Genomic DNA, 21,533 nt, shown 5'->3' on the forward strand with positions numbered 1-21,533 from the left:
GCATTTTGATCGTAAGGCTTCCACGGCTGATATGAACCGATGTATTAGTAATGCTATTGGCATGCATCTTGGTAGTGGGTGTGAATTCATCGGGGAAATCATTACGGAGTCTTGATATAGGGTAAGCACGCGGATTGAACGATCGCATGTATAATGAAAGCAATGGCAATTAACGGGCACATCACCACGACAGAAACACTCTACTTTGATTTCAACTGTAAGTAAATATGGGAAACTCAGCTCGGAACAAGGGAGTAGCATGAAAGAGCGGTAGAACGCTGATAATCTAGTACAAGGTAGCTCGAGTTACCATAGTTGTCTCGACTGCCTCGAGAGCGTTGGAAATATCAGACACGGACACCAGCATTCTTCCAATCGAACAGCAACCTTCTTTAATGCATATGAAGAATTATGCAAGTCATCCCACACTTTCACAGCGCCTGATGACCGACTGCGCCATACCAGCAAAGCCCCAGGATAGCACCAATAATGATCGCAAGAGCAGACGGCACATTAAACCATGCACTTTCGGCGTACGTGACCACAGCAATCACAACCCACCATGGCTCCTTCGCTAGGCTCTGGCCATTACTAGCCTCAGGAGTAAGATACCCAATTTCCCAGAGCCTATAAACCGCAGTGAAGACCAATCCGACCGCAGTCGCGTTCACTCCTCTAAGGAAATCAACAACCCATTTTCGCTTGCGGAGGGTTTTCCAAAAGCTTTGAACAGCAACTGCCAATGCAATCCCAGGGAAGAAGATTCCAAGTCCTCCCAGAAATGCACCGAAGATTGTCGGGAACTGCGAATATTGCAATGCTAGAGCTCCCAGATAAACAGCGAAGTTAAAGTTGGGACCTGGGAAGGCTTGAATGATGGCTAGTCCGAGAAGAAAGTCCCGACTCGAAACCCAGCCAGGTCCAACAACATAGGAGCGAAGAAGGGGAATAACAACTGGCCCGCCGCCGAAGATGATTGTACCAGCCAGATACATGTTGGTGAACAGGTCAAGAGCCAATGGTGGCTGGTGGGAGACGCTTCGACCAACAAGAAGGCCAATGAAGGAGGCTAGAGTCGAGTTAGTCGGTATTTTGAACGAGGCAATTAACGGAAACTCACCAAAGAAGCACACGGTGATCAAGATTCCCACTCGGACACGGATGCTGTGAGCGGGCGCAGGATACTCTTCTGCACCCTGATCAGGACGAGTATCTGCGGAACTCAGTGCTACCGATTCACCCCCAAGACCAACGTTTCGCGATCGGACCGGATTCATTTGCGATGCAGCCGTATCACCATTTGGACTAGGAACGGCAGCTCGTCCGCCCTCTTCCAGCGGAATACTCTGCATGGTTACTAACTCCGTTTCGGTGGTAGGTTGGACCGTGTGTCGTCTCCTCCATGCAAGCTTCATCTTCCGGATTCGTTGGCTCATCCATCCATCCCAGATAATGCATGCCAGGCCGCCAGCAACCATTAACAGTGGGAAATACCACAGGGAATTATAACACAGTCCAGCGCATGCACCGAATATCACCAAGATGCGAGTGAGTTTATCGCGAATCGCCTTCTCGGCTAGCTGTACAGCAGCGAGTGCAACGATGCCAACAGTGGAGGAGTTCAATCCAGAGAGAAGCGCATACACCGGTAAAGGAAGGGTGTCGCCGATTTTCTGGACACCAAGGGAGAGGGCATACATGCCAATCGCGCCCGGCAAGCTACAGGATGGTCAATACTACGATAGAACCCGACGAGAAAGAGATTGACACCTTACCTCCAAGTGAAGAAAACTAATAGCGCTGGAATAAACCCGGCATGTAACAAGGTAAGGCAGAAGATCATCTTTGTACTGCCTGGGCCAGGAAGACCCTGACATATGGCAAAGAGCTCCTGATACTGCCGTGGGCATCAGTCAGATTGTATTCTTCGTTGAAGGCCCCCCTGCAAGGTCGCGTTACGACAACCGGACATGAACTCACAGTCTGCTCATCTACCCATTTTTCTTTTCCTCCTTTCCCTTGCACAAATCTCTCATGCAGAATACGAAAATGCACGGGAGGTCCACCAAAACTGGTGAAACCTAAGTCCCAGGTTCGTAGAAACACATCCACCATGCGACTTGAGAGCCCGTCATTATTTTCGTTTCTTCTCGCTACGAGTCTCTGCCACTTCCGATTCAGCGATCGCAGAGAAGTGATATGTCGCGAAAACGAAGCGGGAAGAAGCATTTTTTGGAGGCTAACACAATCTTCCGGTGGTGTTGTTTCTTCTTATCCCAGATTGAACGGCGGGAAGACACTGCACGACCTTAGATATAAAAGGGTGGACCCTTCCCAGCAAAGTTAAAAACGCCCACGCTAGCCAATTATATTGCAAAGTATTGTCACGAATACGCCAAGATTGGGTGCCAAGATCTGAGACGAGTCGGGATCCCGTTTGAGAATACTTGATACGAAGTTAGGGGCTTTGGGGTTTTGGAGACAGGGAAAGGGGGGCATATAAAAGGGTTTCCCCAGATGACAAGGGGAGTGAAGCGGAGAGGAGGAATAGAGTGGAACGATAAGTCCATGCTACTCATAAAAGCCGGCAGGGAAGCGTCTTCTGACAGCAGCTATGTCCATAACACCGTCATGAATAGGATAGACTGACACCGAACAAGAGCACATTTGACCTCCCTTGTTGTTCATTGAGGTTTGACCTTGCGTTTCCGTCACATCTTGAAGTTTTCCTGCGTGCCTTGACCGTTCCATCAGTTGTGGGTTGCGACGCAGTTTTGCCATCTGCAAGAAGAGTTGGCGGCATTAATATTAAAGCTTCAGACCTCAAGAGAAAGTGACTATCTTACCATTCTCTCCCTTGCCTGTTCCATTTTTTGTTTTTTTTTGCTGTCTTCCACGCGGACCACGTCCTCTGTTGATCTCATCAGCAGCCATTCTGTCCAAGCGGGTGGCCAAGTTAGATCAGATAATCAGATACTCACCATGGAGACAGAGTCGGCCATCTTTATTCCAAAGAATCTTGGATAAATCAAGGCTCCTGTCCTGACCATAGGCACTCCGGGTGGTGAGGTTACCGTGAAGAATCGGCCGACCATCGCCTGTTACCTCAAGTCGGGGATGGCACATTGACGAGCTAATGTTGCTCTGGGGATCGGATAAACTGTAAACAAAATTGTCCAGGAGGCCTACTACCATGGCGATTCCACAAGGATAACTATAGAGCTAGGCATACCATCATCGTGCTACAGAAAATCATCCAGGCGGGTCTGGATGGAGATCCATTCGCCATTGTTTTTCTTAGCCTTGCAGTGGAGGTCAGTAACCCATCGTCTTTCGTGCTCGATCGTGTGGCTCCTCAGGGACCATGAGTTGCAAGAGATGGCAATATTCATTGTTCGAGGTAGCTTTTGTATAGTAGATCGATCTGGAAGGATGGAAGGAAATTATACAGCTGTATCTTTCCTGTGAACCTGCGGACCCTTAAGTAGTTCCCCACTAGAGCACCGCTCTATGGATAATGAGTGTCTTTACGTATACATTGCATTCCGTGGCAGACACGAAGTGAAACGCGCACGCTGCATGCAGTTTTCAGCTGGAACATGCCCCTACAGTGGATCAGCAGTCTAATCGGCAGATACCTTGCGCCATTTACGTAAAGACACGAACAGTCTCGACGCAGACTGATCATGCTGAGCTGGAACACTAGCTGTTGGACAAACCAAGGCACCTTCACCAATTTGAAGGAGGCTAACATCTACCGGAATATTGTACCGAAGGGCGAGGAACTCTAGAGCCTCAATGGGCGGGCTTTCAAGGGCTAACATGACCGGCATTTAAGTGCCTCCAATGCAGGCATCTAGACGGCGAATGATCCATCAAACTCGCTTGAATCGCCGATCGATTGTGGGAGATATTCCAGCTGAAAATATCGGTTCCACCTGCCCCACAATCTTTCGAGAATATTTGGCGCAAAATGATCTTCAGTTCATGACAGCTTTTGTATACAGAACACGTGTGCCTTAGGTCCATATAGAACTATATAAAAACATCTACTATTATTCAAGTATGGCCAGCTACGGTTCGAAAATTTGGATGCAAATATTCCTCTATCCCAGGTCTCTAACATACTAGAACCAGCCTCACTCCATCACTGTTATGTCTGTATACGCCCAAAGGGAGAAAGTCAAGCTCAGAGGACACCAGAGACCCTCAGCACGATGAAAGAGTTGAAGGTGCAGTAAGAGCTAGAAATGCTGTCGATCCTAGATCCTATATTCCGTGTGAATACTTGTCAAGGTATGCGGCCGTAGCATGATCTACAGACAATCAGCAAGGTCTCCATACAACAGCCAGGGACTAACTTACAGGATTTAATGCCCTTGTCCACGTTCAAGCTCATATAGACCGGCCGTACCTGGAAGTATCAGTACTACGTTATGCGACTCTGGATATTCTTTCATGTGCGTACCGTAGCCTCAGCGCCCTTTTCTAACCAGTCATGAATTGACTGTGCATCCTGGATTGTGGAGTTCCAGTACTGAGGAAGCACGTCGAGGCAGGATTGGAAAGAGAGCAGTCCACTCTGCTGCATGCTCTGCAGGTCCTGGCGCGCATTTCGGATATTCTCTAGTTCTTGTTCAAGATCCTCTTTCTCATTGGTCTTCTGATTTATCTCGTTTTGCACCCCTACGGGTAGTTAGCTCGCTAGGCCAAGTCTATTTGGAAGCGTAGAAGAGCCCACGTTCAGCAGCAATGAGCAAACCTAAAGAGGCGCCGAGGGCGGCGACGGCGGTGATGAGGCCTCCAATCTGCATAAGAATCAGTCGCTAGCCTCTAATGGGAGTAGGCACATCACGTACAATAATCAACGGCTTGACAGGCTCAAAGATGGTCCCAAGCGCCGTTGCAATTGGTACCGCCGCCACTGCGACTGCGGCCATTGCTTTTTGGGCTGCTTCAATTGCGTTCAACTGCTGAGTCAATTCGAGGATCTCTTTCTCCAGTTCCTTAATCTGTTCTGTGAGCTCTCCTTCTTTGTCATTTGCCCACGACGAGTACGTGTCTACGAAGGAGGAAAATCTGGTCCCGATGTTCGAAAATTGTTGTTGGATGTCTTTGGCAGTCGCCTCAAACCCGTTGGTATCCTTGCACTGGCTGTTAGTAGATATTCCGAGGCCCGCGTGTAAGGCAACGCACCGAGATGAAGCTTTTAACTTTACTCTTGCGTTCCTCGACTGCGATACTACTGTCCGCACAATACTCTACGATAATCGTGTCGAAGCCTACGACACGATCAGATGTGATTGAAAGGCGGCAAGGGAGACCACTCACTTTTACCATTCTGTGAAATATCAGCCGCTAGGGATCGACTGGCTTGGAGGACCTGCTTATAGTCCTATGCAAGTAAGCATTGACATCAAAGCAATACTATTCGATCACACTACCTGGCGAATAGCGGTAACGGCATCCGCAAACCCCTCGTTATATTTTTGGTCAATGACAGCCAGCTTCTTCTGGATATCAATAAGGCGGTTGTCAATATCGATCGCTGTTTGAGACGCTGCCGTTCCTGCCAGCGCCATCCGGTTCTGGCCCTCATCGGACGAGAGGTGCTGTCCCGCACCGACAGTGAAGTCGGCCTTTTGCTGATCCGTCTGCAGTGGGTAGTGGTCTTCATAACCGTTGGCAAGAACATTTATCTCCACATCGGACAGGGTGCGAGCAGCCTCGAGGGCCTTTTCGACAGTGGGATTACTGCCGAGGAGACCCTCTAGCTTTCCGGCGACCTCATCATACGTAGGAGGAGAGCTGTCGGCTGTATATGCGGGAAGAAAAGACATGATTTCTAAAATTCAACACGCTTGGCCACTATAATCAATATAGGAACTTGGAAGACAGTCGGATTTGGGATTGTCTCTTCCTACACTCCTGTGCCTGACCTTATAAATAGTCACCGTATTGCCTAGGACTGTATCACTTTTGATGGCTCATTCCATATCCATCAATAATCTCGTGATGTGACATCGGAATCGCCGAAGTCGCCATATACCACGTATGCTAATTTCTGCGCAACTTTGTGAAGTCGATGTCTCAGCCCAATGCATACAAGCCTTAGAGGACGAAGCAAGCGGGGTAAGACGACTGGTAATCTGCTGCGTCTTGCCGCAGTGAACTGGCGTAGTGCTGTGTAGTTGGCCTTTGTCAAAGGTACAGTGCGTGCTAGCTGCATACCAATGCCTGCAGCTACATACCAACTGAAATGCAGAGGCCCCATCAAGGTTGAATATCCGGTTTTGCCACTGCCTCGACCGGGGTTTTATGCACAAAGCTCTAAAAGGTACATATTTATTTAAATCTAGTCTTCAATTCTTGTTAGATACCCCTACCCTAGTTGAGAAGACGTCGGGATGTGCGTCATGCTACATACAAAAGAAATCGCGCACGTAGTGGAGAAAGCCACATATGTAACCCTCATGTGCACGTCGGAGTATCACGGGAAATGAAGAAGAAAAGATAGTGCTCGATGCTTGAAATCCCCTACTAAAATCGAAAGAGTTCCGTGCCTTTCTAGTTTCCGACCTTTTATATTCTCGTTGCTATCGTTGGCCAACCTTCCATCCTGCGTAAAACACGCCGTACGACATGTCTTCTTCGGTACCGTCGACGACTAGCGTCCTTATTAAATTAAATCAGCACACTCATAGTCCCGCGACAGTTTCGGCCTGCCTTCAGGCCGTCTCTATGCTGTCTGAGTCTGAACGCAAGGTCCTTGTCGAGTCCCCTGCTAAGTACCGCATGACACCTACAGAAACGGAGGCATTCACGGCCGCTGCCGTGCAGGCACTATCCTCAGATGATCTAGACCAAGAGCTTGGAGAGGCTGCCAGTGGGGCCTCTGATGCAGTCAATGGCATCCTTGAACTAATGGTCGGCCTTGTACTCAATTTAGCATGGGGCGATTCAATGAACGGCACGCACCTCACTGAACAGTATGAGCCGATTTTGAGGGTAAGTTACTCTTCCTGTCGCGAAGTGCATTATCCTCTGACTTTTATATTACCTCATTTTCTAGCTGTATTGCGAGACTATGAGGAATGGGGTTCCGCTTGCCAACACGATTGCTCAGTATGCGGAAGGTATGAATTAGGAATGCATATGAGCCTCACAGCCGGATTAATACTTCGCAGACTTCGATAATAAAGTCATTGAATTCTGTGCAGACAGTTCTCTAACTATAGATGAGCGTTTGTCGACAATCCAAGGATATATCAACGTATAGTTCTTTGTTGACATTAGACCCAGATTGTTAGTTGACGTCTCTAGGATGCGGAAGGATACCAGACCACGGCAACTGAGATGCAGAGCACCCTAGAGTCTGTGTTTGACAAAACTATGGATTTCATAAATCAAGCTGGGAGTCAGTCATTGAAGAGAGACCTGAAGCAGAAGGCAAAGGGCTTCCCAGCACCGAGGTCAGCAAAGAAATTCTCGGACGTGCCGCTCGATGTAAAAGTCCCAGCACTGAGGGTCGCTCTGGAATCACCTTTCGGACCATACGTCATGGTATGTTGAATTCCACCTAAACAGGCCAAAACACTCTGACGCTATCCTATTAGGTTGCTGGTCTGCTTGGAGTTGCTAACCCTGACGCGACCATCGCGGCCTATTCAATTGCTGCGTCGAGTACGCGTGCATATTATTTCCGCATCACAGCTAGCTATCTAACAAGACTTAGTGACCAAGCGGGAACATGTACCTATCAGAACAGTCATATCTGACCTAGCCACACGGGCACAACCAGGGGGTGCAGAGGCTACCAACACAGAGTATTTCAACGAGTTTCGAGAGCATATTGGAGTCCTCGCCGGCTACTGGGGCAGTACACTTATTGATGCGCGAGAAATCGAGGCATGGCTAAAGGATGGCGCTTTCGCCGTAGTAAGTTTTGGAACCGGCAATCTGGACTCTTGACACTAATGAAATCAGAACCTACCCACGTACATGGAAAAGGCGCTGAATGGAGGGGCCAAGATCTGTAAGCTAGCATCAACGCGTCATTCAGCTGGCACACACTAATAATCCATGTCTCAGATGTGAAAGTAGGCAAGTACTTGCGACTGTACGCCGAACAGACCAACCAGATTCCTTGGGATGACTGGTTGAACGCCGATGAGAATTCGTAGCTGAACATAGTGGGCCCTTGTGCTACCCTCATCTCTATGCCCGATGCTGCAGTCCTAAGTTATCCATACTTTTGGTTTATTTTCGTATAGGATAGTCATGCAATGAACCCTTGGTAGTCCTTTTCAAATGATATAAGGGATATACAGGCTACGCCACTTAAAGGCATCCATACCTTGTCGTTGCTGGCCACGTAGCCCTAAACTACCGGTATCTCCCCGTTCCATGTCTGTCCTGGACGTAGCCAGGCCTACAGGACGGGGAATCTACGGGTGTCCGTGTTTCTTCTATGTAATTCTATGTGAATCAGCCCAAAAGCAGGGTTTGTCGATTGCGTTGTCTGTTGATCGCTGTCGTCGACATGGGTCAGTGCCCATGAAAAAATCGTGGTGGGCTTCCCATCCATGTTGCAACTTGGTATAGGGAGGGGTTGTTTGCTATACTTGCTGTGTGAAGGCGGGGTATGTGCCAATTTCTTCGTGGCTCAGTTCAAGAGTCGAGAATTCGGGTAGACCGCAATGCATCCGTTCCCCTGTAGACCACACTGCTAATAAGGGCATCGGAAACCAGTAGTTTGGGGCCTCGTGGGCAATAATGACAAGAAGATATGAGAATCTCTTCGCCATTCACTGTAGTCCATTATTGTCTTTAACGGCAGCTGAGGTTCCACGTTGAAGTAATAGTGGTAGGTGCTATTAGACTAATGTCTGCATTATCCTTGCCCCTGCATATATGGCTGCACGTACTAAGTATATCCATTCCGATAGGTAGACACCAGATAGTGTCTAGACGGAGAAATTGCGGTCTTCCCCTCCTGCATGCATGATAGGCGATCAACTCTCACCGACACCCACATACACCACGTCACCTTTGCTAGTATATCGAGCAGCCCCTCATCCTGAGCTGAAGACAAGCTGAACTATGGATTACATATCCAAGCTTTCCAAGATATCATGCATAGAACTGCAGATTAAATCAAATTTGCTGCGCTTTCCAAAAACGCGTGCATCATCCACTTCATTATCTCCTAAGGTCCTGTAGGTAGACGATAAAGGTGGCAAACTGGACTTCAAATTCCTAACGGAGGGCATAATCCCTGGCACCTCCGGGCCTGTTTCTTCGCGGTGCAGGTGAAATGGGGACCTGGTGATTCAGCTGCCCCAGCGTCCCGCCCTCTCCGCGACCCTTGAAAGCTCCACTGCAGGCCCGATATAACTCAAGCTGAGGGGTTTATATGACGCGGTTTGAACAGGAGACTTGGCAGCCCTCGTTTGGAGAAGGGATATATATGGCCAGGGGGAGCAGTAAAACGCCAGTATCGACGCAATCATCCCTTCTCTGCTAAGGTATAACACATCTATTTCATTTGAACTTTTCCTCTACGCGCATCCACCGTGATTGCACAATGGCAACCGTTCTTCCTCCTTATGCCGCTGGGGACTCGCCACCCTCGTATGACGAGGTCGCCAGCAAAGTCGATCAGCTGGTCGGCAGTAGCCCTACCCCTCAAAAATATCTAGACGTTGCCGCATCGCTTTCCGAAGCGGAGCGTCAAGTCTTAAAAGACGGGGCTGAGGCGCACAATCCAATCCAGACTGAGGAGGATAAGAAAAAGTTGTCGCTGGGTGCAGCGAAGACGATGTCAACGGATGAGACAGTGGCCAAGTTGAGAGAGGATGCAAGCGCTGCCAGCGCGGCCGTCGTGGCTATTGATGGCTCGTTCACAGCGTTGCAAGTGCAGATTGCGAGCATTGATCAGCTCGAAGAAACCGACTTCCTGACGCAGTTGAATGAACATAAAACTGTACAACCTATACATCCTTTTTGTGAACATGCGCCGTGAATGGTATGTTGATTTGCCTCTGCAGAAATATCGCAACGTCCTTCAGCAGAGCCGCCTTTTAGCAGCAGATATCAGTCAATATGGTTCTAGTACGTCAGCCAAATATGCTCGGACAGTCACCACTAGGCTTCCTTAAGCTGACCCCTGCACCTTTAGGCTTCGATGAGTTGATTATTCCGCTGTGCGCCGACGAATCCTTAACCGTGGCTCAGCGGGTGGAACAAATCGACAGATTTATCACTGTCAGTGAGCCATGTATACGTAATTTCTCGACGATGCTAACTCGTTCGGTTCTAGAGGGCAGACAGTTTCCAGGAGCAGGGGAACGAGATCAATACAAAGTTCGAAAGCCTAATTGACAGTTTCGTGGAGTTTACAGCCCAGTTCTCTAGCTGGGGGAAGGATAAGGAAGAGGAATTGAACAATGAAATAAAGGAGATAGACAAGCAGTTAGTGGAGCTGGCTCAAAAGTTGGCGGATTTGAAGACATCTCTAATCGCACTCGGTGTCGGTCTGGGAGTCGGGCTGACAGCAGCTGGTATCGGCCTTGCCCTGTCAGGACCTGTTGCTCCATTTATCCTGGTATGTAAATGAAGTGCTTCCCCTTGTACTCGCTTCTTGGAGCAGTTACTGACCCGAGTAGATCGGTGGCCTGATTTTCGCCGGAGCGACAGCGGCTGCGGTGGCTGGCATTGCCATTGCCATAGGCGGTAAGTCAGCTCTCTGGGTAGCATGGTTGATGTGAGGCTTATTTTATCTAGCCATATCGAATCAAATTGATGAGAAAAAACGGGAGAGGGATGAAAAGGCAGACGAGATTGACAAGATTCGTCTAGCCCGACGCAATCTAGAAGACTTGGGCAACTCGCAACTGATCATATTCCGGGATAATGTTAAGGTCCTCCAGAGTTACTGGACCTCAATGCAGGCGGATGCACAGGAGATCAAAGGCTGGCTGGATGACGGGGCCAGTATGGCGGTACGAACCCCTTGAAAGACACGAATGATCTGTAGTGAGTTCCAGTAGCTAACTTTCCTATTCTCGATGTGCTCATGCAGAACGTGCCCAAATATATGGAGAGTGCGCTCAACAATGCGGTGACTGTCTGTAGGTTGCCATTTGCCCTCATACTCATCGGTCCCCTTCAGCTAACCTTAGTTATAGATGCATCCATGGCCCAGTATATGGATGAATATGCAAAAGGTACTATGCTATAGGATTCTAGTAAGCCTAAATCGATCAGTTCCGTATCTTCTAAGCTGCCTTGGGGCTTTCAGGTTACCAGTTATGACACACATGGGGAAGTATCGCGGGGAGGGAGAGGGGGGGGGGCTAGGTTAAATCCATAAGCAATGAGTTTTTCTCCAGGCTTTGACTGTCCATATTTCCGCTAGTAGCTAGATTTTAGGTATTATCTTACACTGATCCACCGGTATAGTCTTCATAACCTTAACTTGGTTGAAAAACACCAGCTTCGAATTTAAAATGTTCTTCGTTCTTAAACCTGTCAGTCTGCCGAAAACTATAACCTCACCGAAAAATGAATTCTTCGAAACTTTCTATTTGTACGATACATACACAGTAGTATAATGTCAACCTTATGTGACTGCGAGAAGTCCGGGTCCTTTAACATAGATCATAACCGAGGCACTCATGTAACGAACTAGATAGGGATACTCTTTCACCAATCTGAATTAGCAGTTAAAGTACGAGTCTCTAAACAGTCGTACTAATTTCTTTGACCTAGCTACATCAGTCGCCTCTTAATCAACTTGCCACACAAGAAACTGGACAGCAGTGTAGTATTCGACATTCTTATATAACAAAAAGCGTGTTTCGTTTTGGAAGCAGAGCAAAGTGTGGCTTTCAACGAGGATGTGGACAAGCGGAGGATCGGATATACTAATCAAATCAGCCTCTAAGATGTCAGGATCAATAGAATAAGGCTGTAATAAATGCTTGATGTATCAAATTCAATATGATTGGACTAGCCCTAGTGACTCAAGCTCCATCTAGCCCCGATTACCATTAGTGCTTATCTCAGTATCGATGATGCCTAGTCTTCCAGGGCACCCCGAACCTCTTTGTGTTGACGGCTTTGCTTTTTTCAGCAACGTATGTCTTTACTCTGTATACACGCACTCTCCTACACTTAAATACCTGAAAGAATGTTCGCAGAAACCTCGCCTAACGCATTCTGGGGGATGCAAACTGCCAAATCCAAGTATGTATGCCATGCTGTTTATTGTATGAGCAGCCACTAGCTAACATCTCGAAAGCTTTTGCGAGCAGGTCGGTAGCTACCGGAATGCCATGAGAACCTTGTATATGGTACTTGCTGCTAATACACATCGACTTGGGAGGAATAGGATTATGCAGTGACGAGATACATTGCTGAGTTCATCAACAGTTTGACCAACCTCGTTTACAGTAAGCGCTGACACTAATCGGCATCCTTTGCCAAGAAAGAGTCTTACCAGCAGCGCAGTATTCTACGCCATTTGTGGACTCCGCAAACTGCGACAGAAATCGAATTGCGATATCTTTCGTGCCATCCCGTACTGGGGTTTGATGGCTGTTGGAATATGCTCAGCCGCATTTCACATTAGTCTCAAGTACCACACCCAGATGTGTAAGTTCCACGTATATTCAACATCGGCTGTTTGACTTGAGTTAACTTACTGTTACCATATGGGATGGTTACCAGTGGATGATCTCTCCATGCTCTTCACAACAACCCCAGTTCTACACCAGGTCTTAACCGTCAACGCCACTCGCAGAAATTCGGTTCTGGTGGCTATCCTACTATGGTCATCCCTTTTGAGCCTAGTGGTTTATCATGTCAGAACGGATGAGCTTCTTGTGCACTCCTTATCCTTTGCTGCCATGGTGACCGTCATCGGGATCCGCACGATGCAGCTTATCAACACTCGGACGGTAGCAGGCTCAGCGGCTCGGAAACAGATATGGGGGATGGTACGATTCGGAGCAGGTGGGTTGTGATCATCACCTTCCATTTGGGTTATATATTGACGCATGGGATAAGTTATTTTCAACCTGGGATTCTACCTCTGGTTGATTGATATATGGATATGTGGGTTTTTAAGAAGCACGCGGGCGAGGATTGGCCTTCCCTTGGCCTTTCTATTAGAGCTCCACGGGTGGTACGTCTTGACATGTCTTTATCTCACTTGCCTTTTCTCTTTCGCGCCATCGATGCTTATCCTAGAATGGAGCAGGTGGCATATCTTTACTGGAACTGGTGCCTACATCTTCATCGCGGTGGTAGATCATCTGGTGACTGATGAGAGCCATGATGCTATGGAAGAGTCTTTTGCCTGGCCTGCTTCGTGGGCGTCGAGGTCAGTTTTTGCGGGAAGAGATCCCGAGGTGGCTCATAAGAAGCAAAGTTAAAGGTGTGACCGTTCGTGCTTTAAGCTTAGAGGAGAGGCTAGGCTTTTGCCAGGATTACCTCTACATATTATCTCTACACTGTGTGGATATCTTTGCAGCGCTGGGTTCGTAGACCCAATTTTAGGAGAGGACCTACTTTCAACAGGCACCATCCTATTCATGAGATGATTCTCTACGTACCTTGTATTGATCTTCTATCAACAAATCATATGTCCTATTAGCTCTAGTTCCTGAACACCATTAGACCCTTTTAATGTCAAACCCAGACCAGTTTAGTTTGGCAACGGCCAATCTTCAAAGAATGTAGTTAAACCCCGACTCATCGAACACGCCATGATACTGCCATGCTCCTCACCGTCATACTCATTCACAACGACAGTATGTAACCGCTTGGTACCCTGCAGCATCTTCACAAGATCAAGTGCGTTGTCGCCCATTCTCAAATCCGAAGCAATCTGCTTCCGTGCTTCATAGTGATCAAGAGGCTCATTGTTCCACTGAGGTGGACTTTGTTCATGAGACCCAAAGAATACCATCAGCGACGGCGCTTGTTCATCTGCCGGCGTCTCCTTTTCTAAAAATGCCTTGGCTTCATGCAAAATACACCGGCTATTCCACCAAATCGAGGGACTGCTCGCTATGTAGCAGTCAAAGGACTGCGGGCGCGTGAATAGTGCGTGCAGGGCAAATAAGCCTCCATATGAATGGCCAAAGAGCGCTTCTCGTGAAAAGGACAGTTTTGGGAATCGCTCTTTGATCGCAGGACGAACGGCGTTATCGATGAAGTCAAGACATAGATCCGCTCCTCCGTATCCGGGTATCTGGGCTAGTGTTGGTGGCGTTAGGTCTAAACTGCGGCGACGCGCATCGTATAGTTTTCCGTTTAATGGATACCCGATCGCGACGACGATGCCGCCGCCGGCGAAATGTGAGGAAGCTGCCCGACGCCAGGCGGCTTCTGTCGCGCTGAGGAATAGTGCGTTTCCATCGACGATGTATCTGGTCTTTGTTAGAGAATGTCTGTTTAAGTTTCTCCGTGGGTACGAACATGATCGGAAGTTGCTCGTTCCCAGTGGGAGGGTCATGGCTTTGCCAATGCAGTGGCCAAGAGACTTGGATCAAGTATGATTCACCCTGGCCATTGTCGAGATAGAACTGCTCCGAGTTGGGAAGCGTGATTCCTGCTGGCTTGTCGCCCATATTCGCGGTTGAGATCTGTCGAAGGGGTCTCGTGAAGCTGAAAACACGTTGCGCGCGTGGTAGAATAGAGGCACGGAGAAAGTTGTGCTGGCTAGCTGGGACGAAAGTATTTTTGAGAAATCCCCTCAGAAGAGGGGGTTTCAGGGCGACCGATGCCGCAGCCAGCGTTCGGGTCCACATCTTGCAGGCGAGGGACCAACTACGGACTGCTATACTGGGTATCTGCTCCTTATCTGATGAGCCCAATGTCCGAGGCACTAACTCTTAGTGCCGGCGGGGGGCAATGGGACACCCAATCGCATCCAGGGCCGGCTATTTAATCAGATCAGATTAGATCATGGTTGTCCGGAGGAACTCTCACGGCTTCTCGTATCCGGTGGGTTCGTATGGGTCTGAGTGAGGGAGGTCAACCTGGTAATTGGTTGGAATTCCCACTCTCCGGAATCATATTCCTGGTCTCTGGTAGAAAATATGGGCTTTCATTTATACAATTGTTTCAAAACTCTGATCGATTGACGATTCAAGCCGTTGGCCTCCTGCATGTTAGAAAATCTTCGAAGGCCTTCAACTGCCAAATTCCTTCCGGATCGACCCGGATCCAATCCAGGAGAAACACGGCATGTAGGGCGAGAAAATTCCACGGCTGGATTCTCTTGGGATTACACTAGTGTGATTAGTGACTTGGCAGTGGGGCCCATGAGAATGGGTTTGTCATGGGGAGAATCTTGAGTTACATGAGCTCACACAAGGGATCAACCCTATGGCTAGAGGGGTATTTAGCTATAAATACCACCATGACCCATCTATCCTAAGGTCTAACTACGTCGAGTAATTCCATATGGAACAAGTTCATGAAGGGCTCTGCCCAGAGTAATGATCTCGTCGTGATGCTTGCGGACGCTCGTAGATTCTTAGGTTGAATTTGAACCCCACACTGTATTCGAAATAGCCAAATGGCACATAAGGTAGCAGGACATGAACCTGAGTGCGGAATGCCAGTGACTGAAGAGGCTGCTGATTGTGTGGTAGCATAGACTACTTTCGGTGTACAATCCTACCTCTAAAGGAACCATTATTCCAGCGTGATTGTAGTCATTCACGGCAATCACAGCCCAGCCTCCTTTTATATTTGATCCTTTACTGGGGTAGGCTATGATGGTTGTGGTGTGTGGCGTGCTAAACAGCAGCTAGATATGTAAGACTAGTGAGTTGTATGGACTCATATCTCCGAAGTAGACCCGGACAAGCCTTGGCAACAGTCTTGCAGCAATTATGTAGGGTTCTGGTGTACGCAATGCAAAAAACTTGGCTATACAGAAAAGCACAAGCAGTACGGAGTATGCCGTGTAGATATAATGATACGCCGGCGTGAAGGAAATGCGCTCTTCATAGATATCACGCACAAATCTATATATATTCCAGGTACGGAGATAGGAACAAAAGTCCGATTGAAAATGTAAGCTACCAACAGCCGTGAAATAACTGGGATCATTAATTTTGTAAAATTTAGGCATAGGCTTGACTTCATTCAGGCAAGTTCTTGACCAGTCCCGAGGATGGGTGAGAAGTTTTCCGCCCTCGGCAAGTGTTGGGGGGCCATGGTTGCCATGGTCATTCTTAGCTGCTTCGACAAAGCGGCAAGATCCTTTTCTGATTACCGAATATGAATGCGTAAATTACGCCAGGTCAAGCCAAGCGCATTATCTGTGTTGAAGTGGATCCCAATGGATCCTGGAGGTTTTTAAGGGTCTGGGCGTATTGTTATGACTGCCCGATACATACAAGACGTGACCATACCATCCAATACCATACGCAATACCTGACCAAACGGAGCCCTAATCAGATGCAGCGACTCCAATCTCTGGCCCCTTGGCATCAATATTACGTGCTCTTGGCCGTTGCTCGCTTGAAGAAACCGTTCGGATCTGATAACAATCGAGTGTCGGACTAGTTTCTGTCCGAGGTCGGCACATTGCTTCAGAAAGGGAATAGAACGGTCGAGTGGAGGCGCGATGTGTCATGCCCAGAGAACTAGACATTGCTTGCGTCTGATGGACTTTTGCAGACGGGAGCAGAGTGCCGCCGGAGCTTAGGCTCAAACGTATGAGTAGTGATTCCGGCGAGGATTGTTCTTTCATCTCTGCATGTTTGTCTGGCTGCTTGGTATCGTTGCTCGAGATAGAGTAACGACAAACCTCCCAAGGCATCATGGGTACTGCATCTGAAGCGTCTAAGGACGCAGAGGCGCCAGCTAAGCAAAGTGTAAGTTATTCCCCAGTCTATTCTGCATGGTGTGCTTCAACTCATCGCGATGTCCTCGTCCACAGCTTATGCGCCGTGCCACCTCGTTCGGTCGTTTGCTGGTCTATGGCAGCCCCTCGTCGTCTGACCTAGCCCTCCTTTTCGTCGGCTTTATCACTTCAATCGCCTCCGGAATTCCCTTTCCTATTATGTCAATTGTTTTTGGACAGCTAGTGGACGGACTAAACTCATCAACGTGCAACGTCAACCCCTCCAACGCCGACTCCTACCAAGCGGGAATCAACGATAAAATCCTGTTGATTGTATACATCGGTATTGCCTATTTCGCTCTTATTTATATTTACGTCCTTTGCTGGAATCTCTCCGGCGAGCGTCTAGCCCAGCGTCTGCGAGAAAAATATTTCAGCGCTATCCTGCGACAAGATGCCGCATTCTTCGACAACCTACCCGCTGGAGAGGTGTCTTCACGCATCACAGGGGAAATCGCCGTCATACAGCAAGGCTCCTCCGAGAAGGTTGGCATTGTGATCAACAGCGTTGCATTCTTCATCACCGCATACATAGTTGCCTTCATCAAGGACCCGAAACTGGCCGGCATGCTGGTCTCCCTCACCCCAGCGTACCTGATCATGTCTATCGGCGGCGGGTATTTCGTGCAAAAGTTCTTCGGCCGCGCACTGGAGGGTATGGCCAAGGCCTCTTCGGTCGCGCTGGAAGCATTCTCGAATACAATGGTGGTGCAAGCCTTTTCGGCTAATGCACGGCTGGAGGAGAAATTCGTTGAAGTCTTGCATCCTGCTTTGTCGGCCGGCGTGTGGAAATCCATTGCTGCAGCCACTCAGGCAGGTCTTCTCTACTTCATAGCCTTCTCGGCCAACGGTCTTGCCTTCTGGCAAGGTTCCCGTCAAATCGCAGACGCTGTGGAGTCGGGTGGCAATGGCATCACCGTAGGAAACACGTTTACGGTTATTCTCATTCTTGTGGATGGTAAGTGTATCAATCGTAATGAACTTGTGGATTTGAGTCATGCTGACTAGTATCGCCCCTAGCGTCTTTGATTCTCAGTCAGGCCGCCCCCTTTTTGCAGAGCTTCGACGCCGCGGCCGTCGCGTTCGGCAAGCTGGAAGCCGATATTGAACACCCGACTACCATTGACGGCACCTCTGAGGATACCGGTCGTGTGCTGCCAGAGGTTACGGGAAGTGTGGAGTTGAAGAACGTTTCATTCACGTTTCCGTCCCGACCAGACAAGCCCGTGCTCCAGGACCTCTCGCTGACCTGCCCAGCCGGTCAGCAGACAGCTATTGTCGGACTTTCAGGCAGTGGCAAGTCTACCGTTGCCGGCTTGATTACCCGATTCTATAATGTGGACGACGGTGCGGTACTGCTAGATGGCCACGATGTCAGGGACCTCAACGTGAGATCTGTTCGTAGCCATATAAGTCTGGTACAACAGGAACCATGTCTTTTGGATCGGTCCATCCTTGAAAACATCGCCCTGGGGCTCATCAACTCTCCCAGACATGATCACCTACGTCCCCTTCTAATGGGTAACGTTCTCGCCGACGTTGCGGCAGCTGTGCGAGATGGCCAGGATCTGGTGTCGGCTTCTCTGGCGCAGGGGGATGGTGCACGGGAAATCGTGGAATTGGTCCTGGACGCTGCTCTCTTGGCCGATGCAAACGGGTTCATTGAGCGCTTGGATGACGGTTTTGGAACAATGGTTGGGTCAAAGGGAAATCTCATCAGCGGTGGACAAAAGCAACGCATCTCCCTCGCGCGTGCTCTAGTGAAAGATCCGCGTATCCTCATCTTGGATGAAGCTACCGCGTCGCTCGACTCGGCGACGGAGGCACGTATCCAAGAGGCACTAGATAACGTGGCAGTTGGCCGGACTGTGATCACCATTGCCCATCGTCTGTCGACTATCAAGAACGCTGACAACATTATCGTCATGCGCCAAGGGAAGCTGGTGGAACAGGGAACTCACCAGCAACTGCTAGAGGCGAATGGCGCTTATGCTGAGTTGGTTCGTCTCCAAAACCTCAACGTCCACGGCGGGCAAGATGATGAGGAGACGGAAGTGAGCTCTGCCCGTTCTAATTCCTTGGTGCCGGTTATCAGCGAGAAGACCGGGGCTCTTGAGACGTCATCTGTAACCGATGCTACTGACGAAGAAAAGACTAAGCCTGCAGAGACTGCGGAGCCAGAGAGTGCGCTCGAGGAAAAGCGAAGCCTTGGATCAACCGTAGGCTCAATGGGCTCCCTCTTCCGACCATACACGTTCGTGCTGCTCCTCGCGGTCGTTGGGGCTGTGATCATCGGAGGTACCTATTGCGGATCATCGGTGATCTTCGGAAACGTCGTGGGCAAGCTCAGTGGCTGCGAGGAGCCTGAGTCCATTCGTCATGCCGGAGAGCTTTTTGGCCTTCTGTTCTTTGTGCTGGCCATTATCGAATTCCTTGCAAATTTCGTCAGCTGGTCCCTGTTTGGTTGGGTGGCTGAGCAAGTTATCTACAAGGTGCGCGTACTATCGCTGCGGTCCATCCTCGAGCAGGATTTGGCCTGGCACGAGACCGCAAATCGGAACCCATCACTACTGCTGTCGTTCATTACAAAGGATAGTAGTGCGTTGGGTGGTCTAACCGGCTCTGTGGTTTGCACTATCCTATCGGTCCTGGTGAGTCTCGTCGCCACTATCACCATGACACACATCATTGCCTGGAAGATTGCGCTGGTATGTCTCTCCGTGATCCCGCTCTTGCTGGGCGCCGGCTATATGCGTGTCACCACGCTGGCCAGTTTCGAGGAGCGACACATGGAGGCCTTTGCCAATTCCGTGGGCATCACCGTCGAGGCCGTCAACTCAATCAAAACCATCATGTCGCTTTCTCTAGAGCATGAGGTGCTCGGCACATACCGTCGGTCCCTCTCAGCCCCAATGCGCCAAATCGCTCGACAGAGCGCTTGGGCAAACCTATGGCTGGCCGTCGGGTACGGACTGAGTAACTTCCTATACGCATTGGCATACTGGTGGGGATCAAAGCGAATCATCGCGGGCGAATACACCCAGACGCAGTTCTTCATCGTGCAGCTAGCACTACTCGTCAGCTCCCAGCTGTGGGGACAGATGTTCGCCCTCGCGCCCGACGTATCGCGCGCATTCCAGGCCACACGACGACTGTTGAACCTGCTCGATCTGGGGTCGACGAAGAAGTTGTCCGCACCGCTCCAGCGAGCCGGGGATGTTGAAGCCACGGCGCCTCCCCGCGAGAAGACTACCACTTCTGAGTCTCGTGGCGGCATCAGTGTTGCGTTCAAGCAAGTTCGCTTCTCATATCCTGCGCGCCCAGACACCCGTGTGCTACACGGTCTGGATTTGAGCGTTCAGCCGGGGCAATTCGCTGCGCTCGTGGGACCCAGCGGGGCGGGCAAGTCCACAATCATCTCGCTCGTTGAGCGGCTCTACGGGCCTAACTCAGGAACAATCGAAGTTGACGGCCACAATATCGCCTACAGCGACGGCTCATTCCGCGATGACATTGCCTATGTTCCTCAGCAGAGTGTGCTGTTCGAGGGCACGATCCGGTTCAATCTGACTCTGGGCGCCAGGCCAGGCCAAGACGTCACCCAGTCGGAATTGGAGGACGCGTGTAAACTGGCCAATATCCATGACACGATCATGCAGCTGCCTGATGGATATGATGCCTACTGTGGGCCCAACGGTGACCGGCTTTCTGGAGGTCAGAAGCAGCGATTGGCGATTGCACGCGCGCTCATCCGCAAGCCTAAGCTCCTGCTGCTGGACGAGTCGACGAGTGCGCTCGATGCGGAGTCGGAGAGATTGCTGCAGGACGGGCTGGAGAAGGCCACGAAGCATATGACGGTTATTGCGATTGCGCATCGACTGTATACTATCCGTAAGGCGGATGTGATCTTCTTGATTGAGGATGGTCGGTGCGTTGAGAGAGGAACTCATGCACAGCTGATCGAGCGCAGCGAGAGTTATCGCGTGAATGCACTGAACCAGGCGGTGGATGGATGAGGGTCTTTATATCAGTAGGAACCTTACTGCATCTTCTGGAGTTATATTCTAAGGAGGTCGTTGGCCCTTTCATGGACTTTCATGGCCATACAATTACTAAAATCCTAAAATTATATAGATCTCTTTGTCTGCATCATTCTTATTCCCAGTCTTAATTATTATAATCATTACAAATACCATTTGCGCTCTACGTATCACAAGCTCTTCCAATAATTACAGTTACTTTACGTTGGAATTTGACCCTCGGAGGATTATCACACTTATAACCTCGAGGCAACGCACCGTCATTGTGAAGTCCTTAACGGCGATATTACGGCAAGACGCATTTGAACGAAATAGAACAATTTTGAGCATTGTACATGGAGATATTCATGATTGAAATTTCCTCAAGTTCTGTGTAGATGTCTTCCACCCAGAGGATTATCTGTAGCATATCTAAAACAATCTAACGACTGAGTTCTGTTGTATAATGGTACGTAGAATATGAAAATTAAAGGCAAATTACCTCCTTAGAGGAGTAACCACATTAAGCTCGACAAGAGCGACCACGCACACCACACACCACGCAATCCACCAGACCTTCGTCC

General features: G+C 49.3%; 6 protein-coding genes across 6 annotated transcripts; 3 read left to right on the forward strand and 3 right to left on the reverse strand.

Annotated features, from left to right (window-relative positions):
- Nucleotides 1-431: 431 nt before the first annotated feature.
- On the reverse strand, nucleotides 432-2,229 carry ABOM_007944 (putative chromate ion transporter; the record flags this gene model as incomplete). The annotated part of the gene is made up of 4 exons (XM_022535073.1): nucleotides 432-1,069; nucleotides 1,121-1,719; nucleotides 1,776-1,897; nucleotides 1,981-2,229. The coding sequence occupies 4 exons, from the start codon at nucleotides 2,227-2,229 to the stop codon at nucleotides 432-434; spliced, it is 1,608 nt and encodes a 535-aa protein (XP_022386278.1).
- A 2,040-nt stretch (nucleotides 2,230-4,269) lies between these two features.
- On the reverse strand, nucleotides 4,270-5,840 carry ABOM_007945 (uncharacterized protein; the record flags this gene model as incomplete). The annotated part of the gene is made up of 8 exons (XM_022535074.1): nucleotides 4,270-4,316; nucleotides 4,366-4,414; nucleotides 4,469-4,686; nucleotides 4,742-4,808; nucleotides 4,860-5,144; nucleotides 5,197-5,282; nucleotides 5,332-5,395; nucleotides 5,445-5,840. The coding sequence occupies 8 exons, from the start codon at nucleotides 5,838-5,840 to the stop codon at nucleotides 4,270-4,272; spliced, it is 1,212 nt and encodes a 403-aa protein (XP_022386277.1).
- Nucleotides 5,841-6,642: 802 nt separating this feature from the next.
- Nucleotides 6,643-8,183, forward strand: ABOM_007946 (uncharacterized protein; the record flags this gene model as incomplete). Its single annotated transcript, XM_022535075.1, has 8 exons — nucleotides 6,643-7,008; nucleotides 7,073-7,136; nucleotides 7,188-7,273; nucleotides 7,324-7,563; nucleotides 7,617-7,683; nucleotides 7,736-7,938; nucleotides 7,987-8,035; nucleotides 8,092-8,183. The coding sequence occupies 8 exons, from the start codon at nucleotides 6,643-6,645 to the stop codon at nucleotides 8,181-8,183; spliced, it is 1,167 nt and encodes a 388-aa protein (XP_022386276.1).
- Nucleotides 8,184-9,586: 1,403 nt separating this feature from the next.
- On the forward strand, nucleotides 9,587-11,242 carry ABOM_007947 (uncharacterized protein; the record flags this gene model as incomplete). The annotated part of the gene is made up of 8 exons (XM_022535076.1): nucleotides 9,587-9,985; nucleotides 10,050-10,113; nucleotides 10,181-10,270; nucleotides 10,329-10,606; nucleotides 10,668-10,734; nucleotides 10,786-10,995; nucleotides 11,052-11,132; nucleotides 11,190-11,242. 8 exons carry the CDS (start codon nucleotides 9,587-9,589, stop codon nucleotides 11,240-11,242), a joined length of 1,242 nt encoding a protein of 413 aa, XP_022386275.1.
- A 2,469-nt stretch (nucleotides 11,243-13,711) lies between these two features.
- On the reverse strand, nucleotides 13,712-14,819 carry ABOM_007948 (alpha/beta hydrolase; the record flags this gene model as incomplete). Its single annotated transcript, XM_022535077.1, has 2 exons — nucleotides 13,712-14,438; nucleotides 14,488-14,819. The coding sequence occupies 2 exons, from the start codon at nucleotides 14,817-14,819 to the stop codon at nucleotides 13,712-13,714; spliced, it is 1,059 nt and encodes a 352-aa protein (XP_022386274.1).
- Nucleotides 14,820-16,847: 2,028 nt separating this feature from the next.
- ABOM_007949 (ABC transporter ATP-binding protein) lies at nucleotides 16,848-20,946 on the forward strand (the record flags this gene model as incomplete). The annotated part of the gene is made up of 3 exons (XM_022535078.1): nucleotides 16,848-16,901; nucleotides 16,967-17,888; nucleotides 17,951-20,946. 3 exons carry the CDS (start codon nucleotides 16,848-16,850, stop codon nucleotides 20,944-20,946), a joined length of 3,972 nt encoding a protein of 1,323 aa, XP_022386273.1.
- Nucleotides 20,947-21,533: the final 587 nt, after the last annotated feature.

The sequence above is a fragment of the Aspergillus bombycis genome, assembly GCF_001792695.1.
Source record: "Aspergillus bombycis strain NRRL26010 chromosome Unknown contig00087, whole genome shotgun sequence".
Taxonomy (NCBI): domain Eukaryota; kingdom Fungi; phylum Ascomycota; class Eurotiomycetes; order Eurotiales; family Aspergillaceae; genus Aspergillus; species Aspergillus bombycis.